The sequence below is a fragment of the Marmota marmota genome, unplaced genomic scaffold, assembly GCF_001458135.2.
Source record: "Marmota marmota marmota unplaced genomic scaffold, marMar, whole genome shotgun sequence".
NCBI classification, from domain to species: domain Eukaryota; kingdom Metazoa; phylum Chordata; class Mammalia; order Rodentia; family Sciuridae; genus Marmota; species Marmota marmota.
The window spans coordinates 1346395-1365423 of record NW_026000205.1 but is presented as its reverse complement, the minus strand read 5'-3'; the positions used below and the strand labels follow the sequence as shown (position 1 = coordinate 1365423).

The window sequence follows — 19029 nt, the reverse complement described above, 5'->3', positions numbered from 1 at the left end:
ACCTCTTGGTGTCAGGTACCTGATTTCCCATCCCCCAGTCTCTGGAGAGGAAGTCAGGGAGGGTGGGAATCTGGCCTGGACTCGTTGGCCTTGGTGAGGAGGCAAAGGGGAAGCAGCCGCCCTCTGTTGTGCAGGCTTGGTGGGCCCACTATCTGAACTGTGAGGGTCTGCCCTTCCACTTGGGCCTCCCGTCTTCCTGACAGCCAACAAGGGGCCCTGTGAGCCCTCCCCCGACCACACACAAGCCCAGGTGAACACCAGGCCCACTTAGAGATGAGGAAACAAACCTGGGAGAGAGCGAGTCCTGTGCTTGGAGTCCCAGTGAGTAGGCATCAGGGTACATGGTCTGATGGTGGCCAAGTAGGGCTGACCTGGAGCCCAGCTTTACAATGCTAGCGTTCAGGTGCAGGAATGGGGCTCTGGAAGCCCTAGTAAAGAGACCAACTGGGAAGAGCTGCAGAGTCAGGAGAGGAGTAGATACTGAGTAGAATGGTAATGGGGAAAGACAAGGCCCACCTTTGAGAAGGGCGTCCTTGATCCTCTGGTGCAGAGGCTCAGTGGGACAGGCTGCAAGGGCAGAAGGGGACTACAGAAGCAGCTGGAGAGACGGACCTTGAGCATCCCACAGGTGCACAGGCAGCAGATCTGTAAAACAGCTGCTTGGAAATACTAAAGGACAGGGCAGAAAGCAAAGATGGGACTAGTAAGAGACCTGCCACAGCCGGAGTCCGCAGGGAGATGCTGAGTTGCCCCACTGCCTTCATCCACAGGGCCTGCTGGTGCCGGGGTCCACAGGTCCCTGACCCCCAGACCTGTACCAGGGTCTAAGGCACAGCACTGGTACAAGGGTTGGGAGACAGGGCCTTGAGGAAAGGAGTTGCTGCTGCCTCCAGGGACGCCGCACCCAATGGGCCCAGCTTCTGCCTTTTACCCAAGCCGGGGAGGGCGGGGGTTCCTGCCAGAGGAAGTGGGCTCCCATCAGAGGGCAGGAAGGGGTAGGGACAGGTCAGGGGGGCACCGCCCGAGCTGCAGAGCCTGCCCTGCTGTGCTAGGTGGGGAGAGACCCAGCAGGAGAGACAGGGGCACAGACCTACAGAGGGGTCCTCAGACCCAGAGAGAGAAGACGGCCCTATGCAGCCAGAGGGGGGCAGGGATGGGGACAGAGACCCAGAGGGATCTGAGGCCTCTCAGAGGTGCGGCCCCCTCCTCCGGCCACAGGTGCTTCCGTTCCGGGTGGGGCGGCTGTGTTTACAACAACAGCCCGCTCCTCTGTTTCCTCCCAGCAGTCGTTGGGGCGTCTCCTTGGCACCCCATCACATCAGGTTACCTGGACTGCAGGCTAGAGCCAGACCTGCTGTGTCTGCCGGGACTGGTGGGTTGCGAAGACCAAGGATAAAGACCCTGGGGACCCCTCCACAGTTCTTTCACCAAGGACTGGCCTTACTCAGAATCAAGTGACACATGCCCAGGTCCTTGTCACAGCCTGAGCACATCCCCTCCCTCTGCTCTCCCACTGTGACCTGAGCCCCTGCACCAACCCTTCCTCTGCTGTTCCCAGCCACCTTCCCAGAGGCTCCCTCTCTGCCTCTGGCTTCAACTTTAATTTCCACCAATCTAATTCTATTTGGCAGAACCTCTAGCCCTGGGGTCACCCTGCCCTGCCTTATTGTCCTGTGTAGACAAGTGAAGCCTCATTCTCACTAATTTTATCATACAAATCCTGATACTGCATATTTCCCTGTGGTGAGCTGTCTTGTTGCCTGCTGGATGTGAGCTCCAGGTGGGCAGGAGTCTGCATCCCCATCGGAGGTGCTCCAAAATGTGTTGTCACAGAATGGATGGATGGAGTTCAGTCCAGTTCTCATGCTCACTGGGTGCACTTGACCCCTAGGCTTCAGGATGATGGAAACCAAAAGTGCTGAACATGAGAAGGAGCCCCCAAATGCAGGCCTGCTGGGTCTTGAGCTCACTAGTGGTGTGACCTTGAACAAGTGACCTGCCCCAATCATGGAGCCTTAATTTCCCAATCTGTAAAGTGGGTTCTTGCCTCCCCACCCCAATGGAGAGATGCTGCATGCTTTCATGTGATCACAGACTACAACCAGTTCTAGTGACACTCAGGGCAATAATTATGCCAGAGCCCTGAGCCTATTGTCAGAGAAAGGCTCCATGCAACAGCAAACCCATGTCCTTTTTTTGGTACCAGGGATTGAACCCAGGGGTATTTAACCACTAAGCCACAACCCCAATTCTTTTTGTTTTATTTTTGAGACAGGGTCTCCATAAGTTGCTTAGGGCCTCGCTAAGTTGCTGAGGCTGTCTTTGAACTTGAGATCTTTCTGCCTTACCTCCCAAGCCGCTGGGATTACTGGTGTGCACCACTGCACCCAGAAAGACCAGGTCCTTTTGAGCAAGCAGAAGGACAAGAGTCTGGCAGGTAGCCCTACCTAGTTGTAGAATCCTGGGACTATTAGAGCAAGACCTGGTGGTATGTCACAGGATGATGCAATATTCTCTCACACGCTGGTTACAGGAGATCCCAGTTGCACTGCCATTTTGCAGAGAGATTACCTCCAGACAGGTTTTGGTTTATATTGGGGATTGAACCCAGGTGAACTTTACCACTGAGCTAGGTCCCAGCCCTTTTTTATTTTGAGACAGGGTCTAGCTAAATTGCCAATGCTGGCCTTGAATTTATGATCCTCCTACTTCAACCTCCCAATTCGCTGGAATTCCAGACTTTTGCCATCATGCCCAGATTCCAGGCAGGGTTTTGAAGCAGGGTCCTGGATTTGCAATGACAGCAGGCTTCAGGCCCACTATTGGAAACAGGGCAGTTCTTGCTGTTTCATACTATGTGAAGCCCTGGATTCAGCCCAGAGGCCACCGGGATAGTATGTTACTACAGCAGGACCTCAGAAGCTTATAGCAGGCCCTGTGGATATTACATGGTGGCAATACCCAGGTTATGTTATAATCGGCCCATCAAGTCCCTTATATAAAACAGCATAGACAGGTACAGTGGCACATGCCTGTCATCCCAGCTATTCTGGAGGCTGTGGCAGGAGGATGGTAAGTTCAAGGCCAGCCTGGGTAACTTAAGAAGACTGTCTCAAAATAAAATAAATAAATAAAAGGGCATATTTTTTACATAGAACTTTTTGCACATTCTCCTATGTAGTTGAAACCATCTCTAGATGTCTTATAATACCCAATACAATGCAAATGCTGTACAAGCGGTTGTTATACTGTGTCATTCAGAGAAGAAGAAGAAGAAAGTCTATATGGCTGAGGATGTAGCTCAGAGGTAGAGTGCTTGTCCAGCATGTGCAGGGGACTGAGGAGGAAGGAAGAGAGGGAGGAAGGAAGGAGGAGAGGGTGGGAGGGANAAATAGAATGAGAAGGTGGGAGGGAGGGAGAAAGGGAGAGAAGAAAAGAATCTGTTAGAATCTGTACAGGTTCAATACAGATGTAGTTTTTTTTTTTTTCCCCCAAAATACTTTTGATTCAAGGATAGTTGAATCTACAGGTAAAGTAGTAAATAATTTGTGTAGTCGGGACCTGAGATCTCCGAGTAGAGGACAGGGAGATCAAACTGGGGTGGGTTCTGTGTGTGTGAGCTACATTCCCAGCCTTCACTGAGTTACTAATGCTGGTCTTGAACTTGTGATCCTCCTGCCTCAGCCTCCCCAGCCCCTGGGATCACAGGTGCGTCTGTGTGTGTTTGAGCAGCCCTATGACTGTTTTGGCCTTGCTCTGAGCCACCTGCGGCAAAGTCCTGGAGTAGGTCCTGGCTCTATGACATAAATGAGATCCACAGATCGTTTGTGGGTTATATAGATTCTGCTATCACGATCTAGCAGGAAAGCAAAGGCATTCTAGAGAAATTTTAGGGGCATATCAAACCAAGCCGGAATCATTCATTACTGCCTTGATTCATTCTACGAATATTTATTGTTCAGGCTCCAAGGGATGGATTCAAGAGGGAGCAAGACGAATCCAGGGCTTGGTCCCCAATCTAGCAGTACCCCTGGGGATCTTGATAGCAGCCTAGCCATCAGTTACCAATGATGCCCTACTATGTTCCCCAGATTCAGATTTTGACTCCCTAAAGCCTCTCAGATGAGACAGGCATAATTATTTTCCCCATTTTTCAGAGGAAAAAACAAGGCTCAGAGAGGAAACCCGGAAGGGTCAGATTTGGTTTAGAGCTCCGGTGTAATGGCCTCGTGGGGCCAGTGGGAGGCACTACTGTGCAGTTGCAGAGGAAGAGCAGATGTTCCCATGGCTCTTGGGAACAGCTCACAGCTGCCTGGAACTGTTCATAGAACAGACACTCTGGGAGTGGGCTGGCTCCAGGGACAGCTCACCACGCAGTTGCTGGGGTCCACCCAAAGAGATCCATGCTTGGTGCAATGCCCAGGTAGAACCTCCTTGAATTAAAAACGAAGGGCCCCACATTTTCATTTTGCTCTATGCTCTGCAAATTGTGTAGATGATGCTACCATAAGGACTTTCCACTATATTAGAGTGAGTCCCTGGGGACAGGATCCCAGCAGGATCCTGGAGAGTCCCTGTGAATGTCTAAGGGTGTTCTACTACAGCCCGGGGACATGCCCCTAGGAAGGGGACCCAGTGTGCATCAAGGAGCTTGCAGGCCTTTTTCTGTTGTGGCAGGCAGGAGGGAAGGACCTTACGTGGAATATTAGGGGAGACCCTGGGAGAGTTTAGCTAGAGGCCATTATAAGGAGCAGAAGAACATCCGGTTTTGCCAGCAGGAAGGACGGCAGATCAGAATGGGGACATTACAGCAGGGGCAAGGAGGGCATCCTAGATGACTGGGGTGGGCTGGATAATGGCTCCAAAGACATCCCTGCCCTAATCCCCCAAAACCTATGGTTACATGATTGTACGTGGTGAAAGGGACTTTGCATGTGTGACCATGCTAAGGTTCTCTCTCTCTCTCCCTCTCTCTCTCTCTCTCTCTCTCTCTCATGGGGTCTCACTTTGTTGCCTGGATATCATTGGCCTCAAGTGATCCTCCTGCGTCAGTCTTCCAACTAGTGAGAATACAGGTGTCCCCTCACACCCAGCTCCAGAGCACTTTCTGACTGGACACAATGGCCATTAGAGTAGATTCCCAGGGGTATTGAAGTGCCAGCTGATGGGACATTATCAGGACCCAGAACACCTGGAGCTGTATATAACAATGGGTAAACCAGGACCTCAAGGACAGAGGAGTAAGATGATCTGCAACCACTGGGAAGCCCAGGACAGTGTCTCAGGATCACAGGAGGAAACTGGGGGGAACCCAGGGCTGGTTGTCATGGCGGGGGAGGGGAATTGAACCCAGTGGTGCTTGCTCTACCATTGGGCTATATCCCCAGCCCTTTTGATATTTTATTTCATTTTATTTTATTTTTTGAGACAGGGTCCCACTAATTGCTCAGGCTGGCCTTGAACTTGGAATCTTCCTGCCTCTGCCTGCAGAGTGGCTGGGATTATTGGTGTGCACCATTTTGCCAAGCCGCTTCGGGTGTTCTGACAGGGCTCTGGAAGTATAAAAGGAAGATTCAGTGTACCTAAAGGGACATCAGAGGCATACGGTAGGACACCAGGCCCTTTTTAGCAGGGTCTCACATCCCTTATAGGGACTGAGGGAATAGCAACGTAGCTAGATGGAGAGGCAGGAGAGTGGATGGCCAGGAATTTTTAAGAGGCCGCTTACTGGGTAGGTCATGGTACAGTGGTTTCAACTGTGTCTATTTGTCTGTCTGTTCTATCTACCTACCTTCCTACCAATCAATCATCCATCTATCTATCCACCTGCACATCCATCTACCTACCTATTTTTCTATCTATATACACATCCACCTACCTATGGCCTGTCTCTCTGTTTATTTTCTGGTACTGGGAATTGAACCTAGGGGTGCTTTAACACTGAGTTATATCTCCTGCCCACCCTTTTAATTTTGAGACTGTCTTGCTAAGTTGTTTAGAGTCTGAGGTTGGCCTCAAACTCACGATCCTCCTGCCTCAGCCTCCCAAGTTGCTGGGATTATGGGTATGTAACACTGTACCTGGCTTTGTCTCTATTTCTGTCTTTTCTTGGGAGTTTCTGGAAGAATCTGGTAATAGAGCAAACCCACGAGTGAAGAGTGAATTTGGGGAGCCCCACTCACTTTTCGGCAGACATGAAAGGGATGAGAATAAACTCTATAGCAAGAAGACGGTACCCAGAGTGGTCCTAGAGCAAAGAGCAGCTGCAATTTTACTGGGGCCCAGAAATCATTTACCAACATCTGGGGTGAGCCGGGCATGGTGGTGCACGTTTGTAATCCCAGCAACTCAGGAGGCTAAAGCAGGAGGATCTCAACTTCGTGAGGTCCTAAGCAACTTAGTGAGGTCCTAAGCAACTTAGGGAGACCCTATCTATAAATAAAAAATAAAGAGGGCTGGGGATGTGGCTCAGTGGTTAAGCACCCCTGAGTTTAATCCCCAGTACCAAAACAACAACAAAAAGACCGGTGGTGATGTGTCCACTCCACAGGACATTGGTATAAGGCTCCTAAAGGCCCTTACTCCAGGTCTCATTGTGCTAAATAAAGCAGGGGAATGAGATTATTAGAAGACCAGACCCATGGAGTTATAAGTGGTCAGCACAGCAGGGTACTGGCCATGGTGGCCTATCCTGAAACCATCTCATGGGCCATGAAGCATCTTAGGGGGCCACAGGAATGTTCTCTTAAGGCTCACGAAACATCTAGATGAGTTCTGGGGTGTGCTAAAGTGGGATATAGAGCTGGGCACAACGGCCATGCCTGTAATCCCAGCAACTAAGGAGGATGAGGCAGGAAGATCAAAAGTTTGAGGGCAGCCTCAGCAACTTAGTGAGGCCCTAAGCAGCTTAGCAAGACCCTGTCTCAAAATAAAAATAAAAAGGGCTGGGGATGTGGCTTAGTGGTAAGGTGCCTCTGGGTTCATTCCCTAGTAGCATAAACAAAACAAAAAGTGGTGGGCTGGGGCTGGGGCTCAGTGGTAGAGTGCTCACCTAGCATGCATAAGGCACTGGGTTCAATCCTCAGCACCACATAAATGTAGGATATAGTGTCCGCCTAAAACTTAAGAATAAAATCTTTTTAAAAAGTCACTTAAAAAAAAAGTGATATATGGTGTGTCTGCCACACTAGGAGCTTATTGCAGGACCTCAGAATATGTAAGTGGGGCAACTGGCTATGCAAGCAAGGCCCTCTGAGTGTCATGGATGGCTCTGAGAACTTTCCAGGAGTCTTGGCAAGACCTTGGACATAAGTGCCCAGACTACAAGTGTTGGGTTTCATTCCCAGCTGTCTGAGCTTGCTAAGTGGCTGACACCCTCAAAATAAAGCACAGGCAGCAAAGGAATAAGAGGGGGAAAAAAAAAGTTTCCAGAGAGGCTGGGCCTAGGGCCTGGGGTGTGTCTTGCAGCTGGGGTAGGGGGTGGGGTTGGATCTTCTGGGAGCCAGGGAGCCAGCTCCGGACAGGATGTGAGAGAGGAACTGGGGTCTCCAGTCACGGGAGGCAGCCAGAACTGCAGGCAGGAAGAGAACCAGGCGGCAGTGAGCAAATGGGGCCCAGCAGGAGGGCCGAGGAGGGCTGGGGCCTGGGCTCCCGGGTCTGAGGGAGGAGGGCTGGGCTCCCGGGTCTGAGGGAACAGGGGACCGGCAGATCTCCAAAGAATGAATCTCAGGCTATCCAGGTTCTGTAATTAATTAACCAAACCAGATCAAATTAGGGGGTGAAAGTTCATTGAGGAGGAGGGCATTGTTGTTATCCTGGACAGGCCCCCAAACCCTCCAGGGCTCCGGGTCTTGGCCTTGCCCGTGGGTACCTGGGGAGGAAGGGGCGGGGTGGGGGGCCCAAGGAGTCACACGCCCCCTCCCGCCCCAGGTCGCCCTCTCAGCATGGGGGTGCCTTGGCCTCAGCCCTGGGCACTCGGTCTCCTGCTCTTCCTCCTTCCTCAGACCCGGGGTGCAGGTGAGGGGCCGCTGGAGCTGGGCCGCCCTGGGGGAGGTGGGGAGGAAGGAGGTCCCTGGCGGGAAGAGAGGCCAAGGAAGGGAAATCCGAGTTCTCACTAGAAGCCCCTCCCTGGGCCTCCCTCCGTATTCCACGTTGTTTACCACTTTCACCTTCCTGGTGCTCTGTGCCTGGAAGCCACCGGTCCCCCTCTCTCTGGGTCTCTGCCCCCTCCCCGGACTCTCTGTTTCTTTCCGCGTCTCTGTCTCCTCCCACCTTGGGGTCTCTGCCACTCTCCCTGGGCCTCGGTCTGGGTCTCTCTGTCCCTCACTCTCTGAGTCAGTCCCCTCCCCTCAGGGCCGCTCTCCAGGCTCCAATTTAGTCCCTTGTCCCATGGATTCTCTTCACCTTTGCCTCTCTCCACAGAGAACCATCTTTCCCTACTGTACCACCTCACGGCTGTGTCCTCCCCTGCCCCGGGGACTCCTGCCTTCTGGGTGTCAGGTTGGCTGGGTCCCCAGCAGTACCTGAGCTACAGCAGCCTGAGGGCTGAGGCTGAGCCCTATGGGGCTTGGGTCTGGGAAAACCAGGTGTCCTGGTATTGGGAGAAAGAGACCACAGACCTGAGAATCAAGGAGAAGCTCTTTCTGGACGCTCTCACAGCCCTGGGGAGAAAAGGTGGGGTCTGGCCCCCGGATCTGAGGGAGGAGGGCTGGGGTCTGGACTCCTGGGTCTGAGGGAGGAGGGCTGCCCCTTGCTTCTGAGTCCTGCTTACACATAGTGTGGGCACCCCAGGTTCCTTCACCCTGCAGGGCCTGTTGGGTTGTGAACTAGGCCCTGACAACGTTTCGGTGCCTACTGCCATGTTTGCGCTGAACGGTGAGGAATTCATGAGGTTCGACCCCAAGAACGGGAACTGGACTGGGGACTGGCCAGAGGTCCAGACCATCAGTAAGAAGTGGATGCAGCAAGCTGAGGCTGTCAGGAAGGAGAGGACGTTCCTGCTCAACTCCTGTCCCCAGCGGCTGCTGGGACACCTAGAGAGGGGCCGTGTAAACCTGGAGTGGAAGGGTGAGCCGCCTCCCAGTCTCTGGTTTAGACCATCCTCTCCACCGACAGCCTCGTGTCCCTTGACCTTCTCCCTACCGTGTCCCCACACATGCCCAGAGGGTCTTTCTCCATCTAGAGCTGCCCTGCCTGTCTCTTTATGGCCCTCCCGTGTCTCCCCAGCACCCCAGGATAAAGTCCCAGGTGCTTTGCCTTCATGTCCTCAGCAGATCTCTCCCGCCGCCAGTTCCTACCTGCCAGCGGGCGCGCCAGGCCACGCCCCTCACAGCACCTGGCCACGCCCCTGCGCTGCTGCGCTCCAGTGGTCATGCAGCACCTGTCCGCGAGCCCCTTCCTCCTGCCGGGTCCACATTTCCCGCCCTCCTGGTTCTTCGAGGCCCCCACAGGATGCCACCTCCTCTGAAAAGCCCTCCCTCAACTCCGTTTCCTCCCCAAAGGGTCCCAGACCCCCAGACCCCCATCTGTTCAAAAAATGTTGGCTAAATGCGTTTTTGGAGCGGAGCGCCATTCGGGGCAAAGAGAAAAGTGGGGTCATGTGTTTGCTTCCGAGGCCCTGGGCTGCTGAACAAAACCGGTGTCTGGTAGAAAGTTGTAGAAAGTTCATTCTAGGTGCCAGAAAGGAAAAGTAAGAAAGTAAGGACCGACAAGTAGTTTCTCTTTGATTTTTTTTTTTTTTTGGTACTGGGGATTGAACCCAGGGACACTTTACCATTTACCACTGAGCCACATCCCCAACCCTTTTTTATATTATATATATATATATATATACACACACACACATACACACACACTTTTATATACATCATTTTCATATATACATTTTTTAAAGATTTTTTTTAGTTGTTGATAGACCTTTATTTATTTATATGTGGTGCTGAGAATCAAACCCAGTGCCTCACACATGCCAGGCAAGTGCCCTATCACTGAGCTCCAGCCCCAGCCCCCCAACCCTTTTTGTTTTAAAATGGGGTCTCACTAAGTTGCTTAGGGCCTTGCTAAATTTCTGAGGCTGGCCTTGAACTTGTGGACCTCCTGCCTCTGCCTCCAAGTCACTGAGATCACAGGCATACACCACCAGGCCTTGCACTGGCCCTTTTTTTATTTCTTATTTTGAGACAGGGTTTTGCCAAATTGCATAGGCTGGTCTTGAACTTGTCATCCTGCTGCCTAAGCCTCTCTAGTAGATGGGGTTACAGGTATGTGCCACTGTGCCTGGCTGTAAATATTTTTTAAAATTTGAATCAGGAACCACCAGAGGTCCATGCATTGTGTGGAGTTGCTTCATCGCCTCATTTTTTTTTTTTTTTTTTTTTTGAGGCTGGCNATTTTATTTAGAGACAGGGTCTCACTGAGTTGCTTAGTGCCTCCCTGTGGCTGATGTGATCCTTCTGCCTCAGCCTCCTAAGCTTCTGGGATTACTGGCCTGTGCCACCACGTGGCTTTTCAGTGTCTTTTTCTGACTGCTGAGTTTTGAGAATTCTTTGTATATTTTGGATACAATTCTTTATCTGATAGATTGTAAGTATTTCCTTCAGTTTGTGGCTTGTCTTTTTTTCATTTTTTAAAAATATATTCTCCTTTTTGGAGGGCGGTATTGGGGATTGAACTCAGGGGCACTCAGCCACTGAGCCACATCCCCAGCCCTATTTTGTAAACACTGAGTTGCTTAGCCATGCTGGCTTTGAACTTGAGATCCTCCTGCCTCAGCCTCCCAAGCTGCTGGGATTACAGGTGTGTGCCACTGTGGCCCGGCTTAAAATATATTCTTAGTTGTAGATGGAAAAATGCCTTTATTTTATTCATTTATTTTTATGTGGTGCCTGGGATTGAACCCAATGCCTCTAGCATTCTAGGTAATGAGGGCCACAGCCCTCTTTTTTCTTTCTTGTAATGGTATATTTTACTTCTCCTTCTCCTTTTTTTTTTTTTTTTATACTGGGAATTGAACCCAGGGCATTTTACCACTGGGCCACATCCATAGCCTATTATTATTATTATTATTATATTTTGAGGCAGGGTCTTGCTAAGTTGCTTAGGGCCTTGCTAAATTACTGAGGCTGGCCTCAAACTTGCAATCCTCCTTCCTCAGCTTCCGGAGTCACTGTGATTACAGACATTCTCCACCATGCTCAGCAGAAGATCTTATTTTTATTTTTTATTTTTTTTGTGGTGCTGGGGATTGAACCCTGGGTCTGTGCATGTGAGGTGAGCACTCTACCAACTGAGCTATATCCCCAGCCCAGAAGATCTTCATTTTAATGAAGTCCAGCTTATGAGCTTTTCCTTTCATGGATTGTACTTTTGGTGATGTACCTTGGAAGTCATTGCCAAGCCCAAGATCACCTAGATCTTCTATATTACCCCTGGGACTTTTATAGTTTTGCATTTAACATTTACGGTTTATATTTGGAACATACTTTATGGTGCAACTTCAGTTAATTTCATGATCCTAGGTGTCTTTGAATTTGCTGGTTTCCTTCTCTCTCTTTTTTTCTTTCCTAGCAATATTGCTTTAAAGGAAGTCAGTTATTTGTCTTGATGGTTCCACCCAGGCTGGCTTTTGCTGTTTGCATCTCTGTGATGTTGCTGAGCATGGTTCTCCTTCTGTTCTGTGAAGTGGTAGCCCATGTGCAGGCTCTGTCAGGTTCTGGTTTGATTCTGCAGAAGTGCTCAGGCTTAGTGTTGTGCAGACTGTTGGCTCAGGTGCTGTTGTGAAGTTCTCTGTTGGTTTTCTCCCAGTGATTTCAGCAGCCATCATGGCTGACCGTCATGCTGATCCCTTATTTCATAAGGCGGTACAAAGGGGTAGTGTATTTTTGGTATGGATAACTTGAGAAATACCAGAGACAGGATTGCTGAAATAACAGAAATTCATTTTCTCAAGTTCTAGAGTCTAGAAAAAGATGAAGATTTCTTCCATAGCTTCCAGATGTCCATTTCCTCCCTGTGTCCTCACATTATGATTTTGCCTCTATGTCTTTATGTCCTAATCTCTAATCTTTTTTTTTTTGTGTGTGTGTGTGTGTGTATATGTGTGTGTGGTGCTGGGGATTGAACTCAGGGCCTTGTGCATGCAAGGCAAGCACTCTACCAACTGAGCTATATCCCCAGCCCCTAATTTCTTTTCTTTTTTTTTTTTCTTTTTGGTACCAGGGATTGAACACACTGAGCCATATCCCCAGCCCTACCCCTATTTTGTATTTTTTAAAATTTTTATTTAGAGACAGGGTTTCACTAAGTTGCTTAGGGCCTTGCTAAGTTGCTGAGGTTGGCTTTGAACTTTCAATCCTCCTGCCTCAGCCTCCTGAGCCACTTGGATTATTGGTGCGTACACCGTGAACAGTTAAAATAAATAAAACTTCAGTCAGGGGCTGGGATGGTAGCTCAGTGATAGAGCACTGACCTGGCATGTGTGAGGCGCTGGATTAGATTCTCAACACCACATATAAATAAGTAAAACAAAGGTCAATTGACAACTTAAAAAGAAGAAGAAGAAGAAAAGAAAAAACCCCAAAGTTCAGCTAGGCACAGTGGTGCACACCTGTAATCCCAGTGGCTCCAGAGGCTGAGGCAGGAGGATCACAAGTTTAAAGCCAGCCTCAGCAACTTAGCAAGGCCCTAATCAACTTAGGGAGACCCTGTCTCTAAACAAAAAATGAAAAAGACTGGGGATGTGGCAGTACTGGGGATTGAACCCAAGGGTGCTCTACCACCGAGGAGCTATATCCCTAGCCTAGCTCTTTTTGTTTTTTATTTTGATACAGGGTCTCACTAAATTGCCCAGGCTGACCTTGAACTTGGGATCCTCCTGCCTCAGCCTCCTGAGTCCCTGGGATTACAGGTGTGCACCACTGCACCCAACTAGGAATTCCTTCTTTTTTCAGGTCAAATATGAATTCATTGTATGCACAGAATGTATTGGCCACACTTTACCCATTCATCTATTATTGGATATTTAGTTTGTTTCCACCTCTTGGTGGTTGTAAATAATTCTGCAGTGAATGTAGGAATTCAGAGATCTTTAGGGATCCTGCTTTCAACTCTGCTGGACAAATACCAGAAGTGGGAATGCTGGATCATGGGCTAGGCTACTTTCAACTCTTTTAGGCAACTCCATGGTGTCTGCACCACTTTACATTCCCACTAACCCAAAGGTTCCAATTTTCCCACATCCCTGCCAACATTTGTTATTATTATTATTTTAGTTTGTTTGTTCATTTATTTATTTGTTTTTGATTGATGGCCATCCATTATTAAGTGTGAGGTGTAATTTCACTGTGCTTTTCATTTCTATTCTGTTGGATATCTTTTTATATACCTGTTGGCTATTTGTATTTCATCTTTGGGGGAAATGTTTGTTCAAGTCCTTTGCCTAGTTTTATTATTTTTTTTTTGGTTGCCGTTTTTGTTTTTGTTTTTTGAGGGGGGGTACTGCAGATTGAACCCAGGAGTGCTTAACCACTGAGCCACATCCCCAGCCCCTTTTTAATATTTTGTTTAGAGACAGGGTCTTGCTGAGTTGCTTAGGGCCTTGCTAAGTTGCTGAGGCTGGTTTTGAACTTGAGATCCTCCTGCCTCAGCCTCCTGAGCCACTGGGATTACAGGCGTGCACCACTGCACCTGGCTATTGTTGCTTTTTTAAAAAAATATTTTTTTAGATGTGCATGGACCTTTATTTTATAAATTTATTTATATGCAGCGCTAAAAATTGAACCCAGTGCCTCACACATGCCAGGCAAGTGCGCTACTGCTGAGCCATAGCCCCAGCCCTTAAATCTTTATTTAAATCTTTATTTATTTTTTGGTTGTAGTTGTCACAATACCATATATATATATATATATATATATATATATATATATATATATATATATANCTATTTTGTATTTTATTTAGAGACAGTCTCACTGAGTTGCTTAGTGCCCCGCTTTTGCTGAGGTTGGCTTTGAACTTGAGATCTTCTTGTCTCAGCCTCCCAAGCCTCTGGGATTACAGGCATGTGCCACCATGCCCAGCAACCTTAAATCTTAATCTTAATTAGAATATGATGTAAGGTAAGGGGCAGGTTATAGAAATTATATATATACCCACAAAACTGTTCACTGAAACCACTACTCAGGGGTTTTGTTTGTTTGCTTTGTTTTGTTTTTGCTAAGCAAAACCAAAGGCCAGACATATTTTCCGTGCTTGAACTTAGCCCAAGTTGTAAATATTTTACCTTAGAGGCAAAAGGGGTATGGCAGCGGGTATAACACCCAGGACAATACATATTTGCTGGAAAACAACAGTAGACACAAGATCGGACACAGAACTGCTGATGACCACAGCCTGGCCCCTTCCAGCTGACCTTATTGGGCAGCAAATTCTGCCAACTCACTGGAAAAGCAAGTCTGGGAGAGAAACACTTCGTGGCTTCCCACTTTGCAAGAGTGCTGAGTTTGTTTTCTGCTGAGCACCTATAACCAAGATCCCAACCAAGATCTGGGACTGCTGAGATCCACCCTTGCTGGAGGGAACTCCCAAAGCAACACCCAGCCCTGGCAGGCCACTCAAATCCCTTTTACCCATTTTTCAATTTTTTTTTTTTAATATTTATTTATTTTTCGGCGGACACAACACCTTTGTTTGTATGTGGTGCTGAGGATCGAACCCAGGCCGCCTGCATGCCACGCAAGCGCGCTACCGCTTGAGCCACATCCCCAGCCCCCATTTTTCAATTTTTAATGTTTTTTTTTTTTTGGTAGTACTGAAGATGGAACCCAGGGCTTCATGCATGCTCTACTTCCAGGCTACACCTCCAGCCCCATTTTGCCCATTTTTAATTGGATTTGTTGTTGTTGCTATTGTAGGAATTCCTTGTATATTTTGGAAATTAACCTCTTATCAAATAGATGGTTCACAAATATTTTCTGCTGTTCCACAGATGACTTTTTCACTTGACGGTTCCCTTTTCAGTTTGTCGTAGTCCCGTTGTCTAGTTTTGCCTTGCTGCTTGGGTTTTCAGGGTCATAGCCAGCATATCTAGGAACTCATTGTCTATATTACAGAGGCTTTCTCCTACGTTTTCTTCTAGAAGAATTTTTTTTTTTTTTTAATGCTGTAGATGGAGTCCAGGGCCTGCATATGCTAGGCAAGCACTCAACCATTGAGCCTCCAGCACCCTGAAAGGTGTTAATGGTATTAAATTTTATCAAATAACCATTTGTTTTTTTCCCCCTTTATTTTGTTAAGGCGGTCAATCATATTGACTGATGTTTTTCAATGTCAAACGGACCTTACCTTCCTGGAATAAATTTCAGTTAATCATGATGTATTGTTCCTTATAGAAATCAGTGGATTATATCTGCTAATATTATATTTAAGAATTTTTAGACACTAGCCGTAAATTCCCTTTCTTACAGTGTCCTTGTGAAGGTGTTACCAAGATTGTGCTGGCCTTGGGCTGGGGATGTCCCTCAGTGGTACAGCCCATGCCTAACATGTTTGACCTCTAATGCTCTACCACTGAGCCTGGAGGGAGATTCCCCAGTACTTAAAAAAGATTAAAGATTGTGCTCTGGCTTCATAAGATCTACTCGAAAATGTTTCTTCTTTTGCTATTCTCTGGAAGAGTTTGTGCAAGAGTAGCAGTGTTTGAGCTGGGTGTTGGTGGCACACACCTGTAATTGCAGTGACTCAGGATGTGAGGCAGGAGGATCACAAATTTGTGGCCAGCCTGGGAAACTTAGTGAGACCCTGTCTCAAAAAATAAAAAGGGCTGGGGATGTTTCTCAGTGGTAGGGTTCCCCTGGGTTCAATCTCAGTATGGGGGGAAGTTTTGTGAATTCTTCCTTCATTGCTTTGAAGAATAATTCACTAATTTGTGTCATCTGAACCTAGATTTCCTTTCCTTTTTTTTTTTTTTTTTTTTTTTTGGGTGGGGAGTGGAGTGCCGGGGATTGAACCCAGATGCATTTAACCATTGAGCCACATCCTTAGCACCCTTTTTTTTTCTTCTTTTGAGACTGGGTCTAAGTTGCTGAGGTCCTCATTAAGTTGCTTAGGCTAACTTTGAATTTGTGATCCTCCTTCCTCAGCCTCCTAAGGTGCTGGGATTACAGGCATTTGCCACTAGGCCTGGCTTTTTCTTTCTTTTTTTCTTTTTATTTTTGTGGTGCTGGGGATGGTGACAGGGTGGAGCACCTCTAGTGCTCTACCACTGAGCTATACTCCAACCCTGGACCTTGAATTTTATTCATTGAAAATATAAAAATATAGATGGGGGCTGGGGTTGTAGCTCAGTGGTAAAGCACTCGCCTAGCACGTGCGAGGCCCTGGGTTCAATCTTTAGCACCACATAAAAGTAAATAAATAAAATAAAGACATGGTGTCCAAACTACAACTAAAAGAATTAATGTTAAAAAAATAGACTAAAACTTAAAAAAATCTAATGTATATTTTTAGTTGTTTATGGACTTTTTAAAATTTATATGCAGTGCTGAGAATCGAACCCAAGGCCTCACACATGCTAGTCAAGCACTGTAGCACTGAGCCACAACCCCAGCCCTAGACTAAAACCTTTTTTTGACAGGACTACTTAAGTTTTTAATTTCTTCTTGTGTCAGTTTTGGAAGGTTGTGTTTTTCAGGAATATGTGCAGTTAATTTGAATTTTCAAATGTGTTCATGGGAAGTTTTTCATAATATCCTCTTACTCTCTTTTTAGTAGCTTAAGAGTATGTCTCATGTTCCTTCATCTGACACTTTCATAGCCTATGTCCCTTTCCTAGATTTTTTAATGGTGCTGGGAGTTGAACCCAGGACCTCATGTATGCCAGGCAAAGGCTGTGCCACTGAGTCACGTCCCCATCCCTCTCTTCCATTTACACACAAACATTTTGTCTGTTTACCTTGATTGAGCTCCATGAGGATGATGTCTTTAGTCTGGTTCACTGATTTGTCCCCAGTGCTTTGAATGGTGTTGGGCACCTGATTCACTTCCACTGCAGGAAAGAAAGGATGAGAGGTGGAGTTTTGAGGCCAGGGCTCTTGGGGTGGGAGGGGTGGGTCTCTGTAGCCCTGGGAGGGCCCTCCCCTTTGGCCACTCTTCTCCATGCTGGTCACAGTACAGGGCACAGGAATGGAGGGCTCTCCCCTTCTGCCCAGCCCTGCACTGCACCTGGCCCTGGGGCCCCAGGCTGGGCCTCAGGCATGCCCCTGTGTTTCTGCAGAGCCACCATCCATGCGCTTGAAGGCCCGGCCCAGCAGCCCTGGCTTTTCCGTGCTCACCTGCAGTGCCTTCTCCTTCTACCCTCCGGAGCTGCAGCTTAGGTTCCTGAGGAATGGGCTGGCAGCTGGCTCTGGAGAGGGCGGCTTTGGTCCCAATGGGGATGGCTCCTTCCATGCCTGGTCATCACTCATCGTCAAAAGTGGCGATGAGCACCACTACTGCTGCATTGTGCAGCATGCGGGGCTGGCACAGCCCCTCACCGTGGAACTGGGTGAGGTCCCACTGAATGACAGTCCTCCCTATTTCTGTTGCCCCGTGACCTTCCAGAGTCTGGCCTTCCTTCTTAGTCTGACTGCATTGTGCCTGCTAATGCCTGTTGTCCCCAGGTCTGACTGCCTTCTATTCTGCTGCCCCTGGCCTTATGGACTTTGATCACCTGTTAACCACTGCAGCCAGTGATCGTGAATCTGGCCATCTTCCATCCTGCTCTGCTGGTCTTCATAGAGTCTAATCATTTGTTTTCTAGCTAGCCAATCCTTACCAAGATTGACCATGTACTGCCTTGCTGCCCACCCTGCTGCAGCCGGGCCCTCATCAGTGTGGCAGCCCTTTCTCAATATGGTTCTTTTTTTGGTGCTGGGGGTGTTTGAACCCAGGGCCTTGTCCATCAAGGCAAGCACTCTACCAACTGAGCCAGGTCCCCAGCCGCTTGCTATGTTCTTAATCCAACCTGAGGACATTCTACTCAAACCCAGGGCATCACCCCTCTGATCTTTCCTCAGTCCACCCTGATCCCCAGACACTTGGTGCTGGGGGGAATCTCGGGGGTTGGGAGGAACAAGGACCCCCCCAGTTCCATGCCCTGACTACCAGGGGCTGGAGGGTCTTTTCGACATCTCACAGCATTCTCTGGCTGCAGAGTCGCCAGCCAAGTCCTCGGTGTCTGTGGTCGGAATCGTCATTGGCTTCTTGCTGCTCATGGCAGTGGCTGCAGGAGGAGCTCTGCTGTGGAGGAGGATGAGGAATGGGCTGCCAGGTGTGGGCCAGGAAGAGGAAGAGCCTTGGAAAGAGGACAGAGACCTCAGAAGAGAGGAGGACACTGACCTGGGAGGACAGAGACTTAGAGAGGGACAGAGGCCAAGAGGGGTGTGGACTCAGAATGGCGGGGAGGGGGAGCAGAAGCCCAAGGAGGGAGGAAGGGGCAGGAGAGGGAGGAGAGAGAGACCCAGAGATAAGACAGAGACAGAGAGATACGCACATGAGAGAGGGGTGGTCAGAGACTCACAGGGTCTGAAAGATTCTCTGACAACTCCCCATTTCCTCTCTGCTTAGCCCCTTGGATCTCTTTCCGTGGGGACGACGTGGGAGCCCTCCTGCCCACTCCAGGCCTGCCGGAGGATGCGGACTGTCAAGATATAAATTCATTCCCAGCAACTGCTTGACCATCCCCACTCTGGTTGCTGATAGCCAATATTGGCATGTCTCTTTTATGCTGAGACCTCCTGGAATCCTGGCATCTCTGAGCCTCCAGAAGGAGTCCTGGGCCCTCTGTTCTCCCTCTGGACCCCTTCTCCTGTGGTCTGCCTCAGTTTCCCCTTCTAATGTATATGGCTCTTTTCCACCTCCACATACAACATGAGTTTGAGCCTTAATCAGCTGTGCTCTCAATCATTTTCAGGTTTCAAGCAGGGGAGGTCAAGGAGTGGGTGGAGGAGTGGATGGGGTGAGCCCAGTGCTGGATCTCTCCTGCTCCTGCGGCT

The 19029-nt window shown here is 48.8% G+C and overlaps 1 protein-coding gene across 3 annotated transcripts; it reads left to right on the top strand.

Moving 5' to 3' along the window:
• The first annotated feature begins 7445 nt into the window (after positions 1-7445).
• Positions 7446-18921, top strand: Fcgrt (Fc gamma receptor and transporter). 3 transcript variants are annotated; one of them, XM_015496540.2, is made up of 7 exons: positions 7446-7598; positions 7930-8016; positions 8422-8673; positions 8791-9066; positions 17271-17540; positions 18189-18305; positions 18602-18921. In XM_015496540.2, exons 2-7 carry the CDS (start codon positions 7944-7946, stop codon positions 18709-18711), a joined length of 1098 nt encoding a protein of 365 aa, XP_015352026.1. In that variant the 5' UTR covers positions 7446-7598; positions 7930-7943; the 3' UTR covers positions 18712-18921. The 3 variants fall into 3 exon arrangements, with proteins under 3 accessions (XP_015352026.1, XP_048646490.1, XP_048646491.1); XM_048790533.1 differs by lacking the exons at positions 7446-7598; positions 18189-18305; positions 18602-18921 and adding an exon at positions 17656-18124 and having other exon boundaries at positions 7772-8016; XM_048790534.1 differs by lacking the exons at positions 7446-7598; positions 18189-18305 and having other exon boundaries at positions 7774-8016.
• The last annotated feature ends 108 nt before the right edge of the window (positions 18922-19029 follow it).

Excerpts from the sequence above, each read along its gene's own strand:
- Fcgrt (XM_015496540.2), top strand. The coding sequence starts at position 7,944 with ATGGGGGTGCCTTGGCCTCAGCCCTGGGCACTCGGTCTCCTGCTCTTC. Across the intron at positions 9,067-17,270 it reads TGTAAACCTGGAGTGGAAGG|AGCCACCATCCATGCGCTTG; the intron begins GTGAGCCGCCTC and ends GTGTTTCTGCAG. Across the intron at positions 17,541-18,188 it reads GCCCCTCACCGTGGAACTGG|AGTCGCCAGCCAAGTCCTCG; the intron begins GTGAGGTCCCAC and ends CTCTGGCTGCAG.